At 47.7% G+C, this 25,398-nt stretch overlaps 1 protein-coding gene across 1 annotated transcript in view; it reads left to right on the forward strand.

Annotated features, from left to right (window-relative positions):
* The window catches only part of LOC141146729 (aldehyde oxidase-like), a 433,392-nt gene that overhangs the window by 341,458 nt on the left and 66,536 nt on the right, over positions 1-25,398 (forward strand). Inside the window, exon 27 of the mRNA XM_073633239.1 lies at positions 2,054-2,149. Within this exon, the coding sequence (XP_073489340.1) occupies positions 2,054-2,149 (96 nt within the window). The remainder of the gene's footprint in view (positions 1-2,053; positions 2,150-25,398) is intronic.

A 25,398-nucleotide genomic window follows, 5' to 3' on the forward strand; every position in this document is an offset into this window, starting at 1 on the left:
TTATCCATTTTTGAATCAATCTGTACAAAAGATCCATTTGCTAAAGGTACAATGTCATCACTTTATAATCAATTATAAGGAGTAGCAAATCTTAATAGACCCTCTTACGTTCAGAGGTGGGAGGAGGACCTGGGACGAACTTTAGAAGACACGGACTGGTCTAACATATGGCTCACATCTAAGTCATCTTCACCCAACATCTTAGCACTGGAGACAAATTATAAAGTCCTAACTCGCTGGTACCTTGTACCCGCTAGAGTGGCAAAATATTCACCTAATACCTCAGCTCTTTGTTTTCGAGGATGCCCAGAAATAGGCACATATTTACACATATGGTGGACGTGCCCAGTAATCCAAACCTTCTGGAAGGAAGTCTTCGTGATTGCATCTAAAATATTTAAAAAAATAATACAACCAGATCCATATTTAACTTTACTTAATCTAAAACCGGAATGGTTAACACTCTCTCAATTCAAACTTATGATCCAACTAATAACGGCTGCAAAACAAACAGTGGCCAAGGCATGGAAATCTCCTACATTGGTACTAGCAGAAACAATTCACAGAATGAATAATACAATGTCCCATGCTAAGATGGTAGCCATCGATCAAAATCAAATTCCAAAATTTGAAAAACTTTGGCATCCTTGGATAAAACAACAGTTCCTGTCAAACTTCAATGACTCTGTCCTGTTGCCATGGTAACAGATTAAATGACTTACAGAGACACCCATTCTAAGGCTTCAAAGAGAACTAAAAAGAATAATAAACTGACGAGCGGGACAACCTTGTGGACCATACCTCTACCTTTCAACCCTTTTTCTTCTTTCTCTTTCCTTTTCTCCACCTTACGATTAAAGCTCATTATCAGAATTTATTTGACCTATATACACTCTACTTGTAAACAATATGTATAGTAGGTATAAATCATTTAAATACCTACAAAAGTAACTAAGGAAATGATATATATCTTTAATTTAGGTTTACGTGAACCCAATGTTTAATATTTGAAATTTCATGATATTTACCTATATAAACCCTACTGTAAAACAATGAGCTTACTTTATAGATCCTTGTAAACTTACTTTATGTATCTTTATAACATTGTATACTCAATAAACTTCTTTTGACAAGGAAAAATCACTGCTCCCGAAAAAACTGACCTTTTTAAAACTTTTTTTTTGCATTGATACATGTCCCCTGGGGCAGGACCCGGGTCCCCAAACACTTTTTAAGACAATACCATGCATACAAGCCTTTAAAATGAGCACTTTTGATTTTTCATGTTCGTGTCCCATAGACGTTAATGGTGTTCGCGTGTTCGAACAAATTTTTTGCCTGTTTGCATGCTCTGGTGCGAACCGAACCGGGGGTGTTCGGCCCATCCCTACTGAGGAGGAAAGATGATGTTGGATGTCCTCCAGCCAGGAAATTAGATTGCCTCTACCTGATTAGCTGCAACTTCTAATGCACACTGTGAGAAGCCAACAGTGTGCAGTAAAATTAGAAGCAAGCAAGCATAGGGAGAGAGAGCCTGTACAACATTAAAGGTGGGGCTGGAGTTTCTTTAGGCAAATGTATTTTTATTTTCTTTTACGACCTGAAATTGAATGTTTAAAAGCCCAGTACTGCACACCGTCCAGAATTCTATTCTCTCTTTTATAGATATGTCAATATGAAACATTGCATATTTTTTAGTATTCTCATTTTCAAACTTCTTTACATGTTTACGGGGACTTTTCTTTGCCCCTTGTTGTTAAAAAAAAGGAAAAAAAATGCTTTCAACATTTAACAGCTACAGCTGAAATTTTCACACAAGAGAATTGTAAACTGTATGTAAATACACATGCCAATTTACACTTGTGAGGGGATTGAATCTTTGCACTGGTGCACCCGTCACTTTAGAAAGAAGATTATTTGTATACCGATACTCCCTCTTCATAACACAGAGCAACTCCCTATTTTCTGATTTCATTATTTTTTTTTATACTCTCAAGCTTCTCTTTGAACTGGAAACACTAATGGCATTGCATTTTTTCACTTATATATGTAGGCAGCAGCATTAGTTCATATCTACTGTGATGGTTCAGTGCTAGTGTCACACGGAGGCACGGAGATGGGACAAGGCATTCATACCAAAATATCTCAGGTAAACTAAATTTTGCTTATTCTTATTTTTATGACTTCATTGTTCTGCAAAGCCGTCTGTCTTGGTATAACTTTAAAATGACTAATGTTTTTTTTATAAAAAGCCACAAATAGTAGATTGCATGGTTTGGCTACACTGGCAAACTCTATATGTATTAAATAAGTTATACACTAGATATTTCATGAATACCACATGGATATGTCTCCAAAATTTTTAAGGGCCAGTTTACCGTCCCTCAGACTTTAAAGGGATCAGATTGTGGCCAGTGGTGGTAGAAAATGTCCCAGAAGGAGTAAACAACGTCCCAGGCTTGGTGGTCAGTAAGAATAAAACAATACATACTGTACAGCCTGTGGTCAGTAAGAAGGGGAACAGTTCCCCATCATTGGTATCAGTGGGAAGAATAGTGCCACATCTTTGGTTTCAGTGGCAGGAATACTGTTCTACCATTGGTATCAGTGGCTGGAATACTGCTCCATCATTTGTATTAGTAGGAGGAATAGTGCCCCATCATTGGTATTAGTGGAGGAATAGTGAAACATCATTGGTATCAGTGGCAGGAATACTGCTCCATCATTGGTATCAGTGAGAGGAATAGTGCAACATCTTTGGTATCAGCGGGGGTAATACTGCTCCATCATTGGTATCAGTGGGAGGAACACTGCACCATCATTGGTATCAGTGGGAGAAGTAGTGTCCCATCATTGGCATAAGTTGGAAGAATAGAGCCCCATCAATGGTATCAGTGGGAGGAATAGTGCTCCATCATTGGTATTCATGGGGGGAACAGTGTTCCATCTTTGGTAGCAGTGGGAGGAATACTGCCCCATCTGTGGTATCAGTGAGAGGAATACTGCCCCATCATTGATATCAGTGGGAGGAGTAGTGTCCCATCATTGGTATCAATGGGAGAAGTAGTGCCCCCTGTTGGTGGCAGAGGTTTTGATGCCTTGGATCAGTGGGAGTACTCCAAGCGCCGAGTATTAGTACTCCAAGCATAAAGTAAAGGTAAGCAAAGGGTTCATCTGGCCCATATGGAGACCACTAGACTCTAGTCTAGTGTTTAATTATATTTTTTTGGACAGTAGAGAAATCCAAATCAAATCGATATATGGTGTGACCACCCTTTGCCTTCAAAACAGCATCAATTGTTCTAGGTACACTTGCACACAGTTTTTGAAGGAACCTGATGGGTAGGTTATTCCAAACATCTTTGAGATCTAACCACAGATCTTCTGTGGATGTAGGCTGCCTCAAATCCTTCTGTCCCTTCATATCCCAGACAGACTCTATGCTGTTGAGATCATGGCTCCGTGGGGGCCAGAACTTCACCTCTAGGACACCTTCTTCAATACGTCTTTTGTCTTGCTGCAAAACGGAAAATTGTATACTCACCTTTCCGTAATTTTCCTTTCATGTCGCATCTTCATGGCAGCATACACGTTGGGTTGTGACTCCGCCTCCACAACCTCATAGGACCACATAGCTATAAATTAATGAATAGGCACCCGCTCCAGTATTCTCTGTATATATAAATCACCTCAGAAGGGTGGGCGATTGTATGCTGCCATGAAGATGCGACAGGAAAGGAAAATTACGGAAAGGTGAGTATACAATTTTCCGTTTTCCTGTCGCATCATGGCAGCATACACGTTGGGGAGTAACTCGCCAGACTGGGTGGGAATGCAAGGTAAATTTATTGACAAGAAACAGAAGAGTTGGCCTGTATAACGGCCCTCCCGAATTCTACTGCTGATAAGCGTGCAGCATCCACTATATAATGGGATATGAAGGTGTTTCTGGAGGACCAGGTGGCCGCTCTACAAATGGTTTCCGTTGAGACTCTACAGTAAGCTGCCCATGAAGTAGCCATTGCCCTGGTAGAAGGTGCTCTTAAGCCTTCTGGAATCTGCAAGGTGCTCAAGGAGTAGGCCTTCTTGATAATTTTCACAAGCCATGAGGCGATGGTATGGGTAGATGCCGCTTGGCCTTTTCTGAATCCGTGTGGGATGATTAGAAGGTTTTCGGACTTTCTGAACGGCTTGGTTATTGAGAGGTATTGCAAAACATTACCCCTGACATCCAGTGGATGAGGAGTGCCCTGATCCGTGACGAGGGCCGGGAGGTCAATCTCCTGGTTAAAGTGAAATGAAGAGGAGACTTTTGGGATAAATCGATCCGAAGGCTTTAGGGTTAGTCTGTCCGGGTAGATCATCAGATATGGCTCTTTGACTAGATTGCATTTCTGAGACTCTCTTCGCTGATGTAATAGCGATTAGAAATGAGACCTTTAGTGTCAGGTCCCAAAGGGAGATGTCTTCAAGTGGGAAGAATGGTTCCCTGGATAAGACCTCCAGGACGGTTGAGAGATCCCATGTCGGAAATGAAGGCTTCCTAGGAGGCCTTAGTTTTAGGCAGGCCCTTTGGAATTGAACCACCAGTGGATTGAGGGCCCATTTAACTCCTGTCAAAGCAGAGATGGCAGATACTTGTACTTTTAGGGTGCTGGACCCAAGACCTTTGTCCAGGCCTGACTGGAAAAACTCGAGCACTTGCGCCACTGATGGGGAAGAAGAGTCCCAACCTTGTTCCTGGGCAAAGGAAGTTAACTTTTCCCAAATCCTTCCGTAGGTACTATTCGTGGTAGACTTTCTCGCCTGGAGCAGGGTATCGACTACCTTCTGAGAGCATCCTTGGTCTAGAAATCTAGACCTTTCAGTCTCCAGGCCGTGTAACCTCTCCGGACTCGGGTGGAGTAGCTGGCCCTGGGTTAATAAATCTGCCGACACGGGGAGTGGAAGTGGATCCGCTGTGTTCAGCTGTAGGAGGGTGGTGAACCAAGGCCTCCGTGGCCAGAAGGGAATCACAACCAGCACTAGGGCCGCTGAATGCTTGAGCCTCAGAAGAAACTTGGCTATAAGAGGAGTTGGTGGAAAAATGTAGCCTAGGCGGAAGTTCCAGGGGTGTTGGAGACAATCCGTTCCCTCCGCTGAGGGAAAGGGTATCCTTGACAAAAATCTCTGACACTTCATGTTCGCTGGCGTTGCTGCGAGGTCTATGTCCGGACGACCCCATGTCTGGGATATGAGGGCAAATGCTTGGGGGCTCAGAGACCACTCGTTGTTGGAAATGAATGTTCTGCTGAGTGAATCTGCTAGGAAATTCTGGGCGCCTGGAATATAAGCCGCCCTCAGATCCAAAAGGTTCAGTTGAGCCCACGGCATCACCGGGCCGACCTCCTGCATCATGGAGACGCTCCTGGTACCCCCCTGCCTGTTGATGTAGGCTACTGCCACTCGGTTGTCCATCTTTATGAGAACTTGTTTCCCTCTCAGAAAGGTGCTGAATGCCAAAAGGGCCTGGAAGGCTGCCTTTATCTTTAGAACATTCGAGACCAAGTCATTGGTTTTGAAATGCCAGCGGCCCTGAGCCGCATAATGTAGGTAGTGTGCCCCCCATCCCTCCAGACTGGAATCCGAAGTCACTACTTCCTGATGGGGAATGACTATCTGTTTGCATCTCCTGAGATTGTAGGGGTGTGTCCACCACTGCAGAGATAGACTGGCTTCTTCCGAGATGTGAATCAGTTGGGACATGGACCAGCCGTCCCACTGGCACAAGAAGGAGGCTTGAAGGAGTCTGGTGTTCCATTGCGCCCACTGGACCATTGGAATGGTTGCTGATAGGGAACCCAGAAGGCTGAGGCATGCCCTGGCTGGTAAAAACCAGAGCCGGGATAGAATTCTTTACTTTTTGGATTAGTAGAGACATTTTTTCCCGTGGCAGCTCCACTGTATTTGCTCGGGTGTCCAGTTCGGCCCCCAGGAAGACCATCCTTTGGGTAGGCTGGATGTTGCTTTATTGCCAATTTATTATCCATCCCAGACTTTTTAGAGTGGAGACTAGGATCTTGCGATGTTGCACGAGTGACTCCCGGCTGTTTGAGAGGAGGAGGATGTCGTCCAGGTAGTGGTGAACTCTTAGGCCTTTCTCTCTTAAGGAGGCTATCGTTGGTAATAGGAACTTTGTGAATGTTCTGGGGGCTGTCGAAATCCCGGAATATGGAATATGAAGGTAGGCGTCCTGGAGATCTATGGAAAGCATCCAGTCTCCCAGATTTATGGCCTGGAGGATAGACTGCAAGCTTTCCATCCTGAATGACTCCACCCGGATGGATCTGTTGAGGTTCTTTAAATCTAGAACTGGACGAAGATCCCCCAATTTTTTCTTGACGAGGAATAGTGGAGAATAGAATCCCCTGCCTCTTTGTGCTGGCGGGACTCTTACTATTGCCCGCTTTTGGAGAAGGTCCTGAACATAATTTAGTAGTGACAACCTTCTTTCCCGAGATGGAGGGATATGGGTTGGACAAAAATGATCCCTTGGGGGTCAATTTTTGAAGGACCACCTGTGGCCAAAACTGATGGTGGCCAGAGTCCAGGTATCCTTTATGGTCTCCGCCCAGACCAGCTTGAATCTGGAGAGTCTTGCTCCCACTACCGCTAGCTGGACGGGCGCACCTTCAAAAGGGCTTCTGGTCACTGGAAGCAGGGGTCTTGGGCTTTTGGAACTTCATAAAAGATGACTGAGGATTCTTCCAGCCCCTTCTGTACTCTTTCCCGGTCTGTACGCTTTCGCGTCTCTATACCTCTCCGGAAGGTTTTGCTTAAAGGGAGGAGGTCTCTGTTGTTTGGGCCTTCTATCCGAGGGAATGAGCCCAGACTTGCCACCAGTCACCTTAGAGATGGCTGAGTCCAGTTTCATCCCGAAAAGATTCTATCCGTCAAACGGGATGCGACACCAATTAGACTTGGAGGCTGGGTCCGCTGTCCAGGGTTTCAGCCATAATGCTCTTCTGGCCGTTACCGAAGCCAACATAGATTTCGATGCAGACCTGATTGTATCAACCGAAGCCTCTGCCACAAATTCGCCCGCCAAGCTTAGTTCTTGCAAAGCCTTTACTATTTTTTCTTGGTCTGCCCCCTCCAATACGAGCTTCTCGGTGCTTGCAGACCAGCTGAAGATGGCTCTGCCTACTGCTGTAAGTGCTATCGCAGGCCTGCAGGCGCCTCCTGCCGACAGGTAAGCCCTCTTGAGGTCCATGTCGATCTTCCTATCGAGCACGTCCCTGAATGTTACAGCGTCCTCTAACGGGAGTGTAACGTGCCTGGCTAGGCGCATCAAAGATGTGTCTACCACCTGAGGAGACACCAGGGGGGTCACTTTAGGCTCCTTGAGCGGATATAGCTTAAGAAGTCTGTTATTCAGACTAGATTTCTTCTCTGGTCTTTGTCATTCCTCTTTAATCAGGTCATCCAGTTCGTCTATAAACGGAAAGACCTCTGGATCCTTCTTAAGGTGAGGGAAATATTTTCTTTGTTTTGGTTGAACTTCCTGGGGGTCCGCCCATCCTTTCGCCTCTTTGACCGATTTGACAAACGGCTCTATTAGAGAGAAGTCGAATCCGGCTGATACCTCCAGACCCTCATTATCGGACAGAGAGTCTTGCTCCCTTGATGTGCTGGCCCGGGCTGGAGAGGCACTGGTGGAAAAATCCACATCCGCCATCGAGGCTTGCGGAGCTGAGATTCCAGCAGATTCTCTGGTATCCGAGATTCTTTCTTTTGTGGCCTCCTCTAGACATTTTTGATAGGCCAGTTTATCCAGGAGAGCCGCCGCACCACAGATACAGCAGGCGTTCCCGGAGGGACGGGAGTGGCATGCAGGAGACCGGGGTCTGCGCGAAGGAGATCTTCTATGGTGGGATCGACCGTGTCTAGAATATGATCTAGACTGGCTCCTTCTGCGACTCCCTCTCGAGTGGCTTCTCCTGTGGTAGGAACGGCTCCGTCTGTGTCTGGAGCGACTTCTTCTATGCGAGGTCTCTCTCTGTATTGAAGCAGACGTTCCTGAGGACCTGATAGGGCTGACCAATTTAGGTAGCATTAGTAGTGCTCTCTTTTTCAATCTTCACTACTTACCCTTGTCTCCCCCCCCCTTACCTATTAGGCTGGCGGTGATCTACTGGGGCAGCGGTCTCCATAGTGGAGGAGTGGATTGGAAATCTGCAGAGATAGTAGGATTGAGATATTGTTGTGTTACACTATGTGATTTATTATGCTCTATGTCTTTAAGATTTGTTCCCTCTGTCTATCTGAACTCTTTCTCTCACCGTAGTTCTGTATATTCTCCTCCCCTTCCTCTCTCTGATTCATTGTGCACAGTATACCTCATTGCTGTAACATCTTTACATGTGGCTTACAACTGCAAAGTTTTTCTACCTATGGATACCCATCATTAAACGGAACATTCGAGAGGATTCATCGTCTGTCTTTCCATACAGTGAGTTATCCATTGAGTTAAGCTGTTTGAATTGATGCAAGGGATAAATAGATCACCAGGTCATGTAAGCTCTATATGAAGCTGAAGATAACTTTTATTGCCTTGTAGTTGAGTCAGAACAGATATGCATAAAGAAATAAGGTTTCAGGAGACAGCTGGGCAAAAAGACAAGACACCTACCTTTGTAGAGCGTTTTCAGAGAGAAAAAACTGTCTCAGGTCAGTCATCCAGCAGCAGCAATGAAAAACTGACACTGGGGCTTTTTAAAACAGCCGCCATTAGCGCTGAGCGCTCGCGCATGCGCAGTAGCACCGTGAGACACTCGGCGCCATCTTAGAATCTGGCAAAGGCAGAGGAGCACCTTGAGACGACGCACTGCGCATGCGCGAGAACGCCGAGGACGCTCAGCGATCACGGAGGATGGATTGAAGGACAACAGAGCCCAGCAGGTAGAAAGAGCGAAGAAGGGGGAGGGGGGGAGACCGCTGCACACAACTAAGCCCGTTTTAAGGCTTATTTTCTGAGGCCAAAACTGGGACTTCCAAGGCCATTCCTCCAGCAAGCCTATTTAAGGCTTTATATGGGCTGCTACACCTCAAGCCTGTTTAAGGCTTATATCATGGTCAGGCAGACAAAAGTGAGAAAAGAGGGTGCCCCTGAGATCACCAGAGTGGGGCTCCTTCCATTTAGCTTGTTTAGAGGCTGTACAGGAAGGACTTCCACCCAGGAGAGGCTAGAACCTGGCTGGGGCGAAGCGGTAAGGGGGTGCTGATCCGTGCGGTCCCGACAGGTGAGAAAAAATAAGAGAATACTGGGGCGGGTGCCTATTCATTAATTTATAGCTATGTGGTCCTATCAGGTTGTGGAGGCAGAGTCACAACCCAACGTGTATGCTGCCATGATGATGCGACAGGAAAATAAGTTTAGGGCCAGTCACACGCCTCTCTGATGGTATGGCATGATGCATAAGTATTTGTCCGTATCAGCATGGAGGGCATCATTGAGAATGACCAAATCTCCAACTCCATTTCCAGAAATGCAGCCCCAAACTTGTAAGGAAACTCCATCATGCTTCACTGTTGCCTGCAGACACTCATTATTGTACCACTCACCAGCCCTTTGGCAAACTGCCTAATGCTACAGCCAAATATTTAAAATTTTGACTCATCAGTACAGAGCACCTGCTGCCATTTTTTCTGCACCTCAGATCTTATGTTTTCATGCATAGTTGAATCGCTCAGCCTTATTTCCATGTCAGAGGTATGGCTTTTTGGCTGCAATTTTTCCATGAAGACCACTTCTGGACAGACTTCTCTGAACAGTAGATGGGTGTACCTGGGGCCCACTGGTTCCTGCCAGTTCTGTACTGATGTCACTGCTGGACATCTTCTGATGTCAAAGGGAAGGAACCATGGTGTACCCTTTTCCTTGGCCAACCACTGTATCTATGGTCCTCAAGGTCCTCAACCTTGTCCTTTGGGCTGCTTCAAAAGAGCTTGCCATGGCCCATCTTGAAACCTCAGCATACTTTGAAATCTTTGCCTGGGAGAGGCCTTGCTGATGCAGTATAACTACTTTATGTCTTGCTGCTGTGTTCGGTCTTGCCATGGTGTATGACCTGTAACAAGAAACTGTCTTCTACAACCTCACCTTAGTAGCAGTTTGGCTGTTCTTCCAGTTTTAAGCCTCCTACAGCTGCTTCTGTTTTACTTAATGACTGTTTCAACCTACACATGAAGTTGATAATCTTTAGCATGTGCCAGCAGTGCTGTGTCTTGGCCTAGGCCAACAAGGCCTAGGCCTAGGGCGGCACTTTGCGGGGGGACAGCTGCTTTTTTGCCGCCCCCCCCCCGTGCAAAACCCCCCCAACCCGTCCTCCCCACGTCCCGAACAGATACTGCCTCCCGCGGCCAGCTCCCGCTCTGATACAGCCTCCCGCGGCCACGTACTGTGGCCAAGGGAGGGAGCGACTGCCGCCCCCATAAAATGGACCGTGACTGACTCTGTCAGCTTGACTGATGGAGCCGGAGCCTAATGCTCCGCCTACCCACCTCTGCAATCCAGCTCTGGGAGTCGGGATGTGTCTCTCTGGTCACCGGAGAAGGAGGAGAGAGAGGAGGACGACGACGGCGGGAACCCCCAGGTAATTCATTTAAAAACTTGTATACTGTAACCCCGGCAGCTTTAGTAATGCAGCCACTGTGCCCCCAAATGCATCCACTGTGCCCCCAAATGCATCCACTGTGCCCCCAAACGCATCCACTGTGCCCCCAAATGCAGTTACTGTGCCCCCAAACGCATCCACTGTGCCCCCAAACGCATCCACTGTGCCCCCAAATGCATCCACTGTGCCCCCAAATGCAGCTACTGTGCCCCCAAACGCATCCACTGTGCCCCCAAATGCAGCTACTGTGCCCCCAAATGCAGCTACTGTGCCCCCAAACGCATCCACTGTTCCCCCAAACGCATCCACTGTGCCCCCAAATGCATCCACTGTGCCCCCAAACGCATCCACTGTGCCCCCAAATGCATCCACTGTGCCCCCAAACGCATCCACTGTGCTCCCAAATGCATCCACTGTGCCCCCAAACGCATCCACTGTGCCCCCAAACTCATCCACTGTGCCCCCAAATGCCCTACTGTGCCCCCAAACGCATCCACTGTGCCCCCAAATGCATCCACTGTGCCCCCAAACGCATCCACTGTGCCCCCAAATGCATCCACTGTGCCCCCAAATGCAGCTACTGTGCCCCCAAACGCATCCACTGTGCCCCCAAATGCATCCACTGTGCCCCCAAACGCATCCACTGTGCCCCCAAATGCATCCACTGTGCCCCCAAATGCAGCTACTGTGCCCCCAAACGCATCCACTGTGCCCCCAAATGCAGCTACTGTGCCCCCAAACGCATCCACTGTGCCCCCAAATGCAGCTACTGTGCCCCCAAACGCATCCACTGTGCCCCCAAACGCATCCACTGTGCCCCCAAATGCATCCACTGTGCCCCCAAATGCAGCTACCGTGCCCTCAAACGCATCCACTGTGCCCCCAAATGCATCCACTGTGCCCCCAAACGCATCCACTGTGCCCCCAAACGCAGCCACTGTGCCCCCAAACGCATCCAATGTGCCCCCAAACGCATCCACTGTGCCCCCAAATGCAGCTACTGTGCCCCCAAACGCATCCACTGTGCCCCCAAATGCAGCTACTGTGCCCCCAAACGCATCCACTGTGCCCCCAAATGCAGCTACTGTGCCCCCAAACGCATCCACTGTGCCCCCAAATGCAGCTACTGTGCCCCCAAACGCATCCACTGTTCCCCCAAACGCATCCACTGTGCCCCCAAATGCAGCTACTGTGCCCCCAAACGCATCCACTGTGCCCCCAAATGCAGCTACCGTGCCCCCAAACGCAGCCACTGTGCCCCCAAACGCAGCCACTGTGCCCCCAAACGCAGCCACTGTGCCCCCAAACGCATCCACTGTGCCCCCAAACGCAGCCACTGTGCCCCCAAACACAGCCACTGTGCCCCCAAACGCAGCCACTGTGCCGCCAAACGCAGCCACTGTGCCGCCAAACGCAGCCACTGTGCCCATCAAACGCACCACTGTGCCCATCAATTGTCACCACTGTGCCATCAAACGCAGCCACTGTGCCCATCAATTGCCACCACTGTGCCCATCAAACGCACCACTGTGCCCATCAAACGCACCACTGTGCCCATCAAACGTAGCCATTGTGCCCATCAAACGCAGCCACTGTGACCATCAATTGCCACCACTGTGCCCATTAATTGCTGCCACTGTGCCCATTAATTGCTGCCACTGTGCCCATCAATTGCTGCCACTGTGCCCATTAATTGAAAGAGGAAGGGGTGTGGTTTACAGGGCGTGTCCTAAATAGGAAGGGGTGTGGCCTTGACAGGAAGGGGTGGTTCATATTTAAATGAGGGGGCGTGAATTAAGTCAGGCCTAGGGCAGCACAAAACCTAAATACACCACTGTGTGCCAGGTATAATTGGTTAACCACTTCAGTCCCGGAAGATTTGGCTGCTCAATGACTGGGCTATTTTTTGCGATATGGCACTGCATCACTTTAACTGACAATTGCGCAGTCGTGCGATGTTGTACCCAAACAAAATTGACGTCCTTTTTTCCCCACAAATAGAGCTTTCTTTTGGTGGTATTTGATCACCTCTGCGTTTTTTATTTTTCGCGCTATAAACAAAAGAAGAGCGACAATTTTGAAAAAAACACAATATGTTTTACTTTTTGCTATAGTAAATATCCCAATTTAAAAATAACAAACACATTTTTTCCTCAGTTTAGGCCGATATGTATTCTACATATTTTTGGTAAAAAAAAATTGCAATAAGCGTATATTGATTGGTTTGTGCAAAAGTTATAGCGTCTACAAACTATGGAAAAGATTTATGGCATTTATATTTTTATTATTTTATTATTTTTTACTAGTAATTGCGGTGATCTGTGATTTTTAGCTGTATTGCGACACTTTTGACACATTTTTGGGACCGTTGTAATGTAAATGTCACTGGCCGGGAAGGGGTTAACACTAGGGGGCCTGCCCCTCCCTTATCCATGCCAGGCCCTTTGGGTGCTTTTTGGTGTCATGTACCACATACTCATTTACATGGGGGGTCGGGTTCTTGGGCCAGGGTTGTGGGGAAGGGGCCATTGTCCCCATTAACATAGGAACAAGGTGCTTTGGGGCAAGGGGGCCCTCCTTGTTAAAGAAGACTTACAGATTCCAATAAGCCCCCCAGCCCATAGACCCCCACAACCACCAGGCCAGGGTTGTGGGGAGATGTCATCTTGAGGGCATGTGGCCTGGTATGGTTCAGGAGAGGGGGGGGTCGCTCACTCGTGTCCCCCCCCCCCTTCCTGGCCTGCTCGGATAAGGGTCTGGTATGGATTTTGGAGGGGACCCCATGCCGTTTGTTTCTGTTTTTTTGTTTGTTTTTTTTACTTTGCCATGGATTTACACTTAAAATCCGTACTAGATCCGAAGGGCCTAGTATAGAGAATGAGGGGACCCTGCACCGTTAAAAAAAAAATAGATAAAAATGAATGCTATTCTGAATAAACAATGCTAAAAATACAATACGAATTCCGAAAACGAATTGGTCCATTGACGCAATATTGGACCAATTTGTTCCGTATCTTCGGCATTTCTGTTGTATATTCAGAAATCCGAATAGCTGGTTGTTAAAGTGGTTGTAGACCCACATTTGTACATTTTACCTATAGGTAAGCCTATAATAAGGCTTACCTATAAGTAGTGGAAATCTCTGCTAAACGTGCATCATTTAGGAGATATTTCCTGTACACTGCGCTGATGATGTCACCGGCGCATGCGCTGTGAAGAAACGGACCTCTGTGCTGTTTCTTCACTCGTATGTGCCGTGACTGATGGGGTCTGCAGCCCCGGAAGGGGGCAGAAGATGGATGTGGCCACCAGTATTGAAACCGCAGGCTTCATTTTCAGATAAGTGGCACATAATGGGTTAGTATGCGATGCATACTAGCCCATTATGCTTTTACTTTGCAGGGGAACAAAGAGGAAGTAAAACCCATCAGGGTTTACTTCCTCTTTAAGGAGTGGGCAGCCGCTGGCGTCCTTAACAACCAAATGCTTGTTTCAAAAAAAAGTTTGGGAGTCCCCCCACACTTGGTCTGGTATGGATTTTGAGAGGAACCCCACGCCAAAAAAAAATTTAAATGGTATGGAATCCCCCCAAAATCCATGCACCACCATTATCTGAGCATGCAGGCCAGGCAAAAGGAGGGGGCAGCGCTCGCCCTGTACAATACCAGGCCACATGCCTTAAACATGAGGAGTGTTTTGGGGCAGAGGGGCTCTTCCCCACAATCCTGGCTGGTGGTTGAGGGGGTCTGTGCAAAGGGGGCTTATCAGAATATGAAAGCCCTCTACTAATTCACCAAAAAAGTATAACAAGTAAAAAAAAAAACACAACACAGGTTTTTTTAAATCCTTAATTAAAAAAATCTAAGATAAAAAGAAAGTGTAGATCCATCATCAATCAAAGGAAAAAAAAACTCTGGTCCCAATGAAGGCTCCTGCCATCTGCCAGCTTCCGTCGTCTGACAGTTCTTAAATAGCTATTGGATGGGGCCGCCCGGCAAAGTGACTGGGTGGTCTCACCCTCTTGTGACACCATCAACCCAGCATGCCCCGGATGATATCACAAGGGGAATCTGTTACAAGTCATCAGGTGGCCCCATTCCTTAGTTATTTAAGAACTGTCAGACGACAGGAGCCTTCGTCGAGATTGATGACTCTACATCGGGGGACATTTTTTTTTTTTTATAAAGGACTTCTCAAAAACTTGTGTTGTGTGTTTCTAATAAATTTTTACACTTTTTTGGTGAATAAGTAGGGGTACTATGTACCCCTACTCATTCACATGTGGGGGCGGGATCTGGGGGCACCCTTTGTTAAAGGATGCTTCCAGATTCCGATAAGCCCCCTGCCCACAGACCCCCACAACTACCGGCCAGGGTTGTGGAGAAGAGGCCCTTGACCCCATCAACCAACCCAAAGGGCCTGGTATGGACCCCACACTGTTTTTTTTTTCTTGCATTTTTCATTGCCGGCATTCTTTTGTTTAGTCACCCTTAACAACCGATGCCTCTTGAGTAGGGATGAGCCGAAACCCCCCCCCCCCGGTTCGGTTTGCACCAGAACCTGCGAACGGACCGAAAATTTGCACGAACGTTAGAACCCCATTGAAGTCTATGGAACTCGAACGTTCGAAATCAAAAGTTCTAATTTTAAAGGCTAATTTGCATGGTATTGTCCTAAAAAGGGTTTGGGGGCCCGGGTCCTGCCCCAGGGAACATGTATCAATGCAAAAAAAGTCTTAAAAACGGACGTTTTTTCGGGAGCAGTGATTTTAATGATGCTCAAAGTAAAAAAAAAGTGAAATATTCCTTTAAATATCGTAACTGAGGTGTGTCTTTAGTATGCCTGTAAAGTGGCGCGTGTTTCCCGTGCTTAGAACAGTCCCTGCAACAAAATGACATTTTTAAAGGAATAAAAGTAATTTAAAACTGCTTACAGCTTTAATGTAATGTCAGGTCCCGGTAATAGGGATGAAAATCAGTGAGACAAACGGCATTACCAGGTCCATTACCAGGCCCTTTGGGTCTTGTATGGATATTAAGGGGAACCCCGTACCCAAATTAAAAAAAGGAAAGGCGTGGGGCCCCCAGGCCCTATATACTCTGAACAGCAGTATACAGGCGGTGCAAACAAGACAGGGACTGTAGGTTTGTTGTTAATTAGAATCTGTTTGTAATTTTGAACTGGTACATTTTTAACGTGTTTAGCTCCAGCCAAAAAATCTATTTTAAGCTTTTTGGAAAACATAGGGAAGGAATATCACCCCTGTGACGTTTGTTTTGCTGTCTGTGCTCCTCTTCAGAAGATTTCACCTCACTTTCTGTCCCAGCGACAAATGTTTTTAGAAAATTTGGGGGTTTTAGTGAAACAAGGATTGGTGATAAAGCATCAGTGGAAAGGAGAAATGTTTTTCCCATATTAACTCTTACAGGAGAGAATTTCCCTTCCTAGGGGTAGATTTCATCTCACTTCCTGTTGTCTCCTTCCCTTTGCAAGTAGGAGTCGTTTGTAAGTTGGATGTTTGAAAGTAGGGGCCTGCCCTATATACTCTGCAGAAATTGTGACCTTAGGTGTTGGTGTTGCCACAACACTGTAAGCCCTCACAGGGCCCTGCTGTGAAGTATTAGATCAAGAATTGTAATTACATGCCCCTGTTGAACAGGGGCAGAAAAATTGGGCCTTTGGTGGTGGTGGTGCCACAACACTGTAAGTCCTCACAGTTACTCTTGGTGGGTGCTGGAACGGGCCCTGCTGTGAAATATCAGATCAAGAATTGTAATTACATGTCCCTGTTGAACAGGGACAGAAAAATTGGGCCTTAGGCACTGGTGCCACAACACTGCAACCCCTCACAGATACTCTAGTTGGAGCGCAGGAACAAGCCCTTTTGCAAAGAATTGCATCAAAAATTGTAATTACACGGCCCTGTTAAATGGGCTGAAAAATTGGGCCCTAGGCACTGGTGCTGGTGCCACAACACTGCAACCCCTCACAGATACTCTAGTTGGAGCGCAGGAATGAGCCCTGCTGAAAAGAATTGCATCAAAAATTGTAATTACATGCCCCTGTTAAACTGGGGCTGAAAAATTGGGCCTTAGCCACTGGTGGCAGCACCCAGAAACAAAAATATTCTTACAAGCTATCAGCATGATCATTGAGGAGGAAGAGGATAGTCACTCAGCATAACAGGATAGTCACTCAGCATCAGCATAGGCAGTCTTGAAGGGATCTGACATTTCAAAAAAATGTATTCGGTTACATCAGCATCAGGTGCTTGGTATCTGGTGGTGATCCAAGACTGATTCATTTTTATGAAGGTCAGTCGATCGACCGAGTCGGTGGACAGGCGCGCCCTGTGATCGGTTACAAAGCCTCCAGCAGCACTGAATGTGCGTTATGAAAGAACGCTGGATGCAGGACAGGCCAGTAGCTCAATTGCATACTGTGCCAGCTCTGGCCAGTGATCCATCCTCAAGACCCAGTAACCCAGAGGATTTTTGGTGGAAAAGGTGTCCAAGTCAGATCTTGCCCCTAGGTATTCCTGCACCATGTAAAACAGATGCTGGCGATGGTTGATAGAATCGATCATACCTTGGGGCTGCGGACTAAAAAAATTGTCTGAACGCATCGGTCAGACGGCCACCTTCTCCATCGCTCCTTCTTTGACTAATCGAAGCCTCAGCAACACGTTGTCCAGGAACAGGAGTTTGTAACCTCCCAGTCTCTGGGAACACGTTGCGCAGACCTTTCTGCAAGGCTTCCCGAAGATGTTTCATTCTCTGCTCCCTCTGCGACAGCAAGATAAGGTCCGCAACCTTACCCTTGTAACATGGATCAAGGAGGGTTGCCAGCCACTAACAATCCCCCTCCTTGATACCAGGAATACGAGGATCCTTCCGCAGGCTTTGCAGGATCAGGAAGGCCATGCAGCGTAGGTTTGCTGAGGCATTCGGTCCGGAGTCCTCTGGGTCACTAAGGATGACATGATCCGCAGCCACTTCCTCCCAGCCACATACAAGTCCATGGTTTTCTTGTGACTGTAAATGATCCCTTATAGACTGCTGCTGATGCTGAGTGCCAAGCTCCACCTCCATGATGACACAATCCTCCTCCTCGTCCTCTTCCTGTGTGATCGGCGGGCACGCAGGAACACTGTCTGGATAAAAGGGGCCTTGAGAGCTAAGGAAGTCCTCCTCTTCCTGCCTCAAGTGCCCTGTCCATTATTCCACGCAGCGTGTGCTCCAACAGGTGGACAAGGGGGACAGTGTCACTGATGCATGCACTGTCACTGCTCACCATCCTTGTGGCCTCCTCAAATGGTGACAGGACAGTGCATGCATCCCTGATCATGGCCCACTGGCATGGGGAAAAAAAACAAGCTCCCCTGACCCTGTCCTGGTGCCATAGTCGCACAGGTACTCATTGATGGCCCTCTGCTGCATGTGCGGCCGCTGCAGCATGGCCAACGTTGAGTTCCACCTGGTGGGCATGTCACAGATTAAGCGGTTCTTGGGCAGGTTAAATTCCTTTTGGAGATCTGCCAGTTGAGCACTGGCATTATATGACCAGCGGAAATGCACACAGACTTTCCTGGCCTGCCTCAGGACATCCTGTAAGCCCGGGTACCTGCCCAAGAACCGCTGCACCACCAAGTTAAGGACGTGAGCCAAACAGGGCACATGGGTCAGTTGTCCCTGTCGGAGGGCGGAGACGAGGTTGGTGCCATTGTCGCAAACCACCATTCCTGCCTTAAGTTGGCATGGCATCAACCACCTCTGAACCTGCCCCTGCAGAGCTGACAGAATCTCTGCCCCAGTGTGGCTCCTGTCCCCCAAGCACACCAGCTCATGCACCGCATGGCATCTTTTGGCCTGCGTACTTGCGTAGCCCCTTGAACGCCTACGGAGCACCGCTGGTTCCGAGGACAAAGCACAGGAAGAGGCCATGGAGGAAGAAGAAGAGGGGGTGGAGGAGAGAGGTGTGTCAGAATCACCAGTAGTGGCATTTTGGAGGCGTGGTGGCGGAACAACCACCAACACTACTGCATCTTGTCCTGCATCCTTCCCAGCTGCCAGCAGAGTCACCCAATGCACCGTGAAACTTAGGTAATGTCCCTGTCCATGCCTGCTGGACCATGAGTCAGTGGTAATATGCACCTTACCGCTGACCGCCCTGTCCAGCTAGGCCAAGAACTTGTTTTCCACATGCCGGTAGAGAGCCGGAATCACCTTCCGTGAGAAAAAGTGGCGTTTGGGAACCTGCCACTGAGGAACCGCACATTCCACAAACTCACGGAAGGGGGCAGAGTCTACCAACTGAAAAGGTAGCAGTTGAAGTGCTAGCAATTTAGCCAAGCTAGCATTCAACCTCTGGGCATGTGGATGGCTGGGAGCGAACTTCTTTCTGCGGTGCAGCAGCTGGGGCAGGGAAATTTGCCTGGTACAGTCTGACCTCGGTATACTGATAGCAGATTGCCTGCAAGTACTTGGCTGTGACACACCTAATTCTACACCTTCATTCCTCTCAGTGCAGGTCTCAGAGAGGACTGAAGGTATAGTGGGGTTGGAGATCCCAGCTGATGAGGAGCAAGGAGAGGTCCTCTTTGTTCTTTGGTGTTAGTCTTTTAGGTACGCTTGCCAACGAACTGCATGGCAGGTCAACATATGTCTGGTCAAGCATGTGGTGCCCAAGCGGGAGATGTTTTGGCCACGCGAGATACGCTTGAGACATATGTTGAAAATAGCATGGGGTGCGATCTGATGCACTCGTCTTAAAAAAGGCCCACACCAAAGAACTTTTGGAATAACACGCAGAGACAGCAGCGCCCTGCACATGCGGAGCTCTGCGGTGTGATGCAGTCAATGTGCTGCTCTTAGGCTGGCCCCTGGAGGGCATCCTGCCTCATTAGTGATATGCCTCCTCCTCCTCTCTCCTATCAGGCACCCACGTGGAGTCAGTGACCTCATCATTCCCTCCCTCCTCATAACTGGGCAGTATGCTGCAGCAGGGGGAACATGACTGCCAGATTGCTGTCCTTCTTGGGCCCCCCCTCTGTCTGGGCTCATGTTAATGCCTTCCTCTAGCTGAGTACCATCATCGGAGCCTTCAAAATGCTGGGCATCCTCCTGGAGCATGTACCCAACACTGTGGTCAAACAGTTCGGGGGACTCCTCAGGAGGACATGGTGGGGCTAGGGAAGGAGTGGCTGAGCCGAGAGAAGAGGCTGCGTTGGCAGCTGCTTTGCCAGACAATGTACCCTGAGCCTGGGTGAGAGGGGATGAGGAGGATGAGGACGGCTTGGTCATCCACTCGACCAAGTCTTCCGCATGTTGAGGCTCAACATGGCCAGCTGCCGAAAAAAAGGCCAAGCGTGTCCCACGGCCACGTGCTGATGAGGATGCACCGCGTCCACGACCAGCATTGTTGCCTCTAGACACAGAGCCTGCTTGCCCTCTTTTTTTGGCTTGTGACTGTCTGCCTCTCCTTGTTGGCCTTCCAGACATACTATTGGCCTGCAGTGAGATGTAGCTGCACAAAACTGGGATGTGTATATATATATATATATATATATACACACACACACACACACACACACACACACACACCGATTATAATGCAGCTAGCTGAATCAACTGCCTGCCTGTAGTATTATTAGTATGAGAACACCTGCACTTGTCTTCAGGTAGCTATACTGTAGATGCAACTGTGCAGGGTACATGGTACAGTAACTGGAAATATGTCAAGAGCCTACACAAGCACCTGGCTTCAGGTAGCTATACTGTAGGTGCAACTGTGCAGGGTACACAGTACAGTAACTGGAAATATGTCAAGAGCCTACACAAGCACCTGGCTTCAGGTAGCTATACTGTAGGTGCAACTGTGCAGGGTACACAGTACAGTAACTGGAAATACGTCAAGAGCCTGCCTGTGCTATTATAAGGATCACAAGAAGCACACAAGCACCTGGCTTCAGGTAGCTATCCTGTAGATGCAACTGTGCAGGGTACACAGTACAGTAACTGGAAATACGTCAAAGCCTACACAAGCACCTGGCTTCAGGTAGCTATACTGTAGGTGCAACTGTGCAGGATACACAGTACAGTAACTGGAAATACGTCAAGAACCTACACAAGCACCTGGCTTCAGGTAGCTATACTGTAGGTGCAACTGTGCAGGGTGCACAGTACAGTAACTGGAAATACATCAAGAGCCTACACAAGCACCTGGCTTCAGGTAGCTATACTGTAGGTGCAACTGTGCAGGGTACAAAGTACAGTAACTGGAAATACGTCAAGAGCCTACCTGTGCTATTAATAGGATCACAAGAAGCACACAAGCACCTGACTTCAGGTAGCTATCCTGTAGGTGCAACTGTGCAGGGTACACAGTACAGTAACTGGAAATACGTCAAGAGCCTACACAAGCACCTGGCTTCAGGTAGCTATACTGTAGGTGCAACTGTGCAGGGTATACAGTACAGTAACTGGAAATACGTCAAGAGCCTACACCCGCACTTGTCTTCAGGTAGCTATACTGTAGGTGCAACTGTGCAGGGTACACAGTACAGTAACTGGAAATACATCAAGAGCCTACCTGTGCTATTAATAGGATCACAAGAAGCACACAAGCACCTGACTTCAGGTAGCTATCCTGTAGGTGCAACTGTGCAGGGTACACAGTACAGTAACTGGAAATACGTCAAGAGCCTACACAAGCACCTGGCTTCAGGTAGCTATACTGTAGGTGCAACTGTGCAGGGTATACAGTACAGTAACTGGAAATACGTCAAGAGCCTACACCCGCACTTGTCTTCAGGTAGCTATACTGTAGGTGCAACTGTGCAGGGTACACAGTACAGTAACTGGAAATACATCAAGAGCCTACACAAGCACCTGGCTTCAGGTAGCTATACTGTAGGTGCAACTGTGCAGGGTACACAGTACAGTAACTGGAAATACGTCAAGAACCTACACAAGCACCTGGCTTCAGGTAGCTATACTGTAGGTGCAACTGTGCAGGGTATACAGTACAGTAACTGGAAATACGTCAAGAGCCTACACCCGCACTTGTCTTCAGGTAGCTATACTGTAGGTGCAACTGTGCAGGGTGCACAGTACAGTAACTGGAAATACATCAAGAGCCTACACAAGCACCTGGCTTCAGGTAGCTATACTGTAGGTGCAACTGTGCAGGGTACAAAGTACAGTAACTGGAAATACGTCAAGAGCCTACCTGTGCTATTAATAGGATCACAAGAAGCACACAAACACCTGACTTCAGGTAGCTATCCTGTAGGTGCAACTGTGCAGGGTACACAGTACAGTAACTGGAAATACGTCAAGAGCCTACACAAGCACCTGGCTTCAGGTAGCTATACTGTAGGTGCAACTGTGCAGGGTATACAGTACAGTAACTGGAAATACGTCAAGAGCCTACACCTGCACTTGTCTTCAGGTAGCTATACTGTAGGTGCAACTGTGCAGGGTACACAGTACAGTAACTGGAAATACATGAAGAGCCTACACAAGCACCTGGCTTCAGGTAGCTATACTGTAGGTGCAACTGTGCAGGGTACACAGTACAGTAACTGGAAATATGTCAAGAGCCCACACAAGCACCTGGCTTCAGGTAGCTATACTGTAGGTGAAACTGTGCAGGGTACACAGTACAGTGACTGGAAATACGTCAAGAGCCCACACAAGCACCTGGCTTCAGGTAGCTATACTGTAGGTGCAACTGTGCAGGGTACACAGTACAGTAACTGGAAATACATCAAGAGACTGCCTGTGCTATTAATAGGATCAGAAGAAGCACACAAGCACCTGGCTTCAGGTAGCTATCCTGAAGGTGCAACTGTGCAGGGTACACAGTACAGTAACTGGAAATATGTCAAGAGCCTACACAAGCACCTGGCTTCAGGTACCTATACTGTAGGTGCAACTGTGCAGGGTACACAGTACAGTAACTGGAAATACATCAAGAGCCTACACAAGCACCTGGCTTCAGGTAGCTATACTGTAGGTGTATTGTGCAGGGTACACAGTACAGTAACTGGAAATACGTCAAGAGCCCACACAAGCACCTGGCTTCAGGTAGCTATAATGTAGGTGCAACTGTGCAGGGTACACAGTACAGTAACTGGAAATACGTCAAGAGCCTGTGCTATTAATAGGATCAGAAGAAGCACACAAGCACCTGGCTTCAGGTAGCTATACTGTAGGTGCAACTGTGCAGGGTACACAGTACAGTAACTGGAAATACGTCAAGAGCCTGCCTGTGCTATTAATAGGATCACAAGAAGCACAGAAGCACCTGGCTTCAGGTAGCTATACTGTAGGTGCAACTGTGCAGGGTACACAGTACAGTAACTGGAAATACGTCAAGAGCCTACACAAGCACCTGGCTTCAGGTAGCTATACTGTAGGTGCAACTGTGCAGGGTACACAGTACAGTAACTGGAAATACGTCAAGAGCCTACACAAGCACCTGGCTTCAGGTAGCTATACTGTAGGTGCAACTGTGCAGGGTACACAGTATAGTAACTGGAAATACATCAAGAGCCTGCCTGTGCTATTAATAGGATCACAAGAAGCACACAAGTACCTGGCTTCAGGTAGCTATACTGTAGGTGCAACTTTGCAGGGTACACAGTACAGTAACTGGAAATTACTATTATTATACATGATTTATCTAGCGCCAACAGTTTGCACAGCGCTTTACAACATGGGGGCAGACAGTACACTTACAATACAAATCAATACAGGAGGGATCAGAGGGCCCTGCTCGTTAAAGCTTACAATCTAGAAGGGAGGGTCAAGTGGAAACAAAAGGTAATAACTGTGGGGGATGAGCTGATGGAAAAAATGAAAATACAGTTGTTAGGTGTTAGTAGGATAGGCTTCTCTGGAGAGAAGGATTTTCAGGGATTGTCTGAAAGCAAATAAAGTAGGAGATAAGCGAACAGATTGGGGTAGGGCATTCCATAGGATTGGAGAGAGGCCTGGAGGCGAGCATGGGAGGAGGTGACAAGGGAGTTAGAGAGCAGGAGGTCTTGAGAGGAACGAAGAGAGCGAGTAGGTTGGTATTTAGAGACTAAGCTAGTGATGTAGCTGGGGGCGAAATTATGGATTGCTTTATACGTAGTTGTTAGAATTTTGAATTTAATTCTTTGGCCGAGCAGGAGCCAGTGGAGAGATTGACAGAGAGGAGTGGCAGACTCACAGTGATTGGTAAGGTGGATGAGTCTGGCAGCGGCATTCATAATGGATTGAAGAGGTGATAGACTATGTAGAGGTAAGCCAATGAGAAGGGAGTTGCAGTAGTCGAGGCAAGAGATGACCAGCAAGTGAATTAAGAGCTTTGTTGTGTCATTGGTTAGAAAGGAGCGTATTCTGGAGATGTTGCGGAGGTTGAGGAGGCAGGATTTGGACAGTGATTGGATGTGTTGCTTGAAGGAGAGTTCAGAGTCTAGGACCACACTTAGAACCTTGGCATGTGGGGATGGGCTTATGGTTGTGCCATCGATTTTGACAGAGAGATCAGGGGAAGAGGCATATGGGGGAGGAAAAATTATAAGTTCGGTTTTGGCTAGATTGAGTTTGAGGAAGTGGTGTGACATCCAGAATGATATATCTGAGAGTAAATTAGTGATACGTGAGGAGACAGAGGGAGTGAGCTGAGGGGTAGAGAAATAGATTTGGGTGTCATCAGCGTAGAGGTGGTATTGGAAACCATGGGAGGCTATCAGTTGACCCAGGGAGGCGGTGAAGATTTAAAATAGTAGAGGTCCAAGAACAGAACCCTGGGGGACCCCAACAGAGAAAGGAAGAGGAGAGGAGGAAGTAGAGTTATAAGAAACGCTAAAAGGTGCAGTTGGATAAGTAGGAAGAGAACCAGCGAAGTGTACAGTCACGGAGACCAAAGGTGTGTAGTTTTTTGAGGAGGAGGGGGTGGTCAACCGTATCAAAGGCAGCAGAGAGGTCCAGGAGTAGGAGTACAGAATAGTGTCAATTGGTTTTGGCCTGTAGTAGATCGTTTGTTAGTTTTAGGAGAGCAGTTTCTGTGGAGTGTTGAGGACGAAATCCAGACTGCAGGGGATCAAGAAGGCCATTATCAGCGAGGTGGACACTCAGTCGGTTGTAGACCAGACGTTCGAGGAGTTTGGATAAGAAGGGGAGCAAGGAGATGGGGCATAGGTTGTTAAGATTGGATGGGTACAGTGAGGGCTTTTTAAGTATGGGTCTGACAAGTGCATGTTTTAGAGAGTTAGGGAAGATGCCAGAAGAGAGGGAGAGATTGAAGATATGGGTTAGAAAATGTAGCATAGGGCCAGAGGGTGAACGTAGCATTTGTGAGGGAACAGGATCCAGAGGGTAGGTGGTAAGGTGGACATTAGCAAGTAGTTTAGCAACTTCGTCTGTAGTGGTGGGGTTGAAAGAGGGAAATAATGATTGTGCCTGTGGGCATGAAGTGTAAAGCGTGGAGGGTGTCGGCACAGTAGAGATCTCCGCGCGAATAGTATCAATCTTTGGTTAGAAGTGATTGGCGATCTCCTGGGCAGTGAGTGAGTTGGCGAGTGGAGGCGGTGGAGGATGAAGTAGAGAGTTGAAGGTGGAGAAGAGTTGATGGGGACAGGATGATAAGTTGCTAATGAGAGTGGTAAAATAGGTCTGCTTGGCAGAGAGGAGGCTGGAATTGTATTTTTGGAGGGCAGATTTATATTGGTTGAAATCTCTCTGGGACTTAG

The sequence above is a fragment of the Aquarana catesbeiana genome, linkage group LG06 (genome assembly GCF_042186555.1).
Source record: "Aquarana catesbeiana isolate 2022-GZ linkage group LG06, ASM4218655v1, whole genome shotgun sequence".
Taxonomy (NCBI): domain Eukaryota; kingdom Metazoa; phylum Chordata; class Amphibia; order Anura; family Ranidae; genus Aquarana; species Aquarana catesbeiana.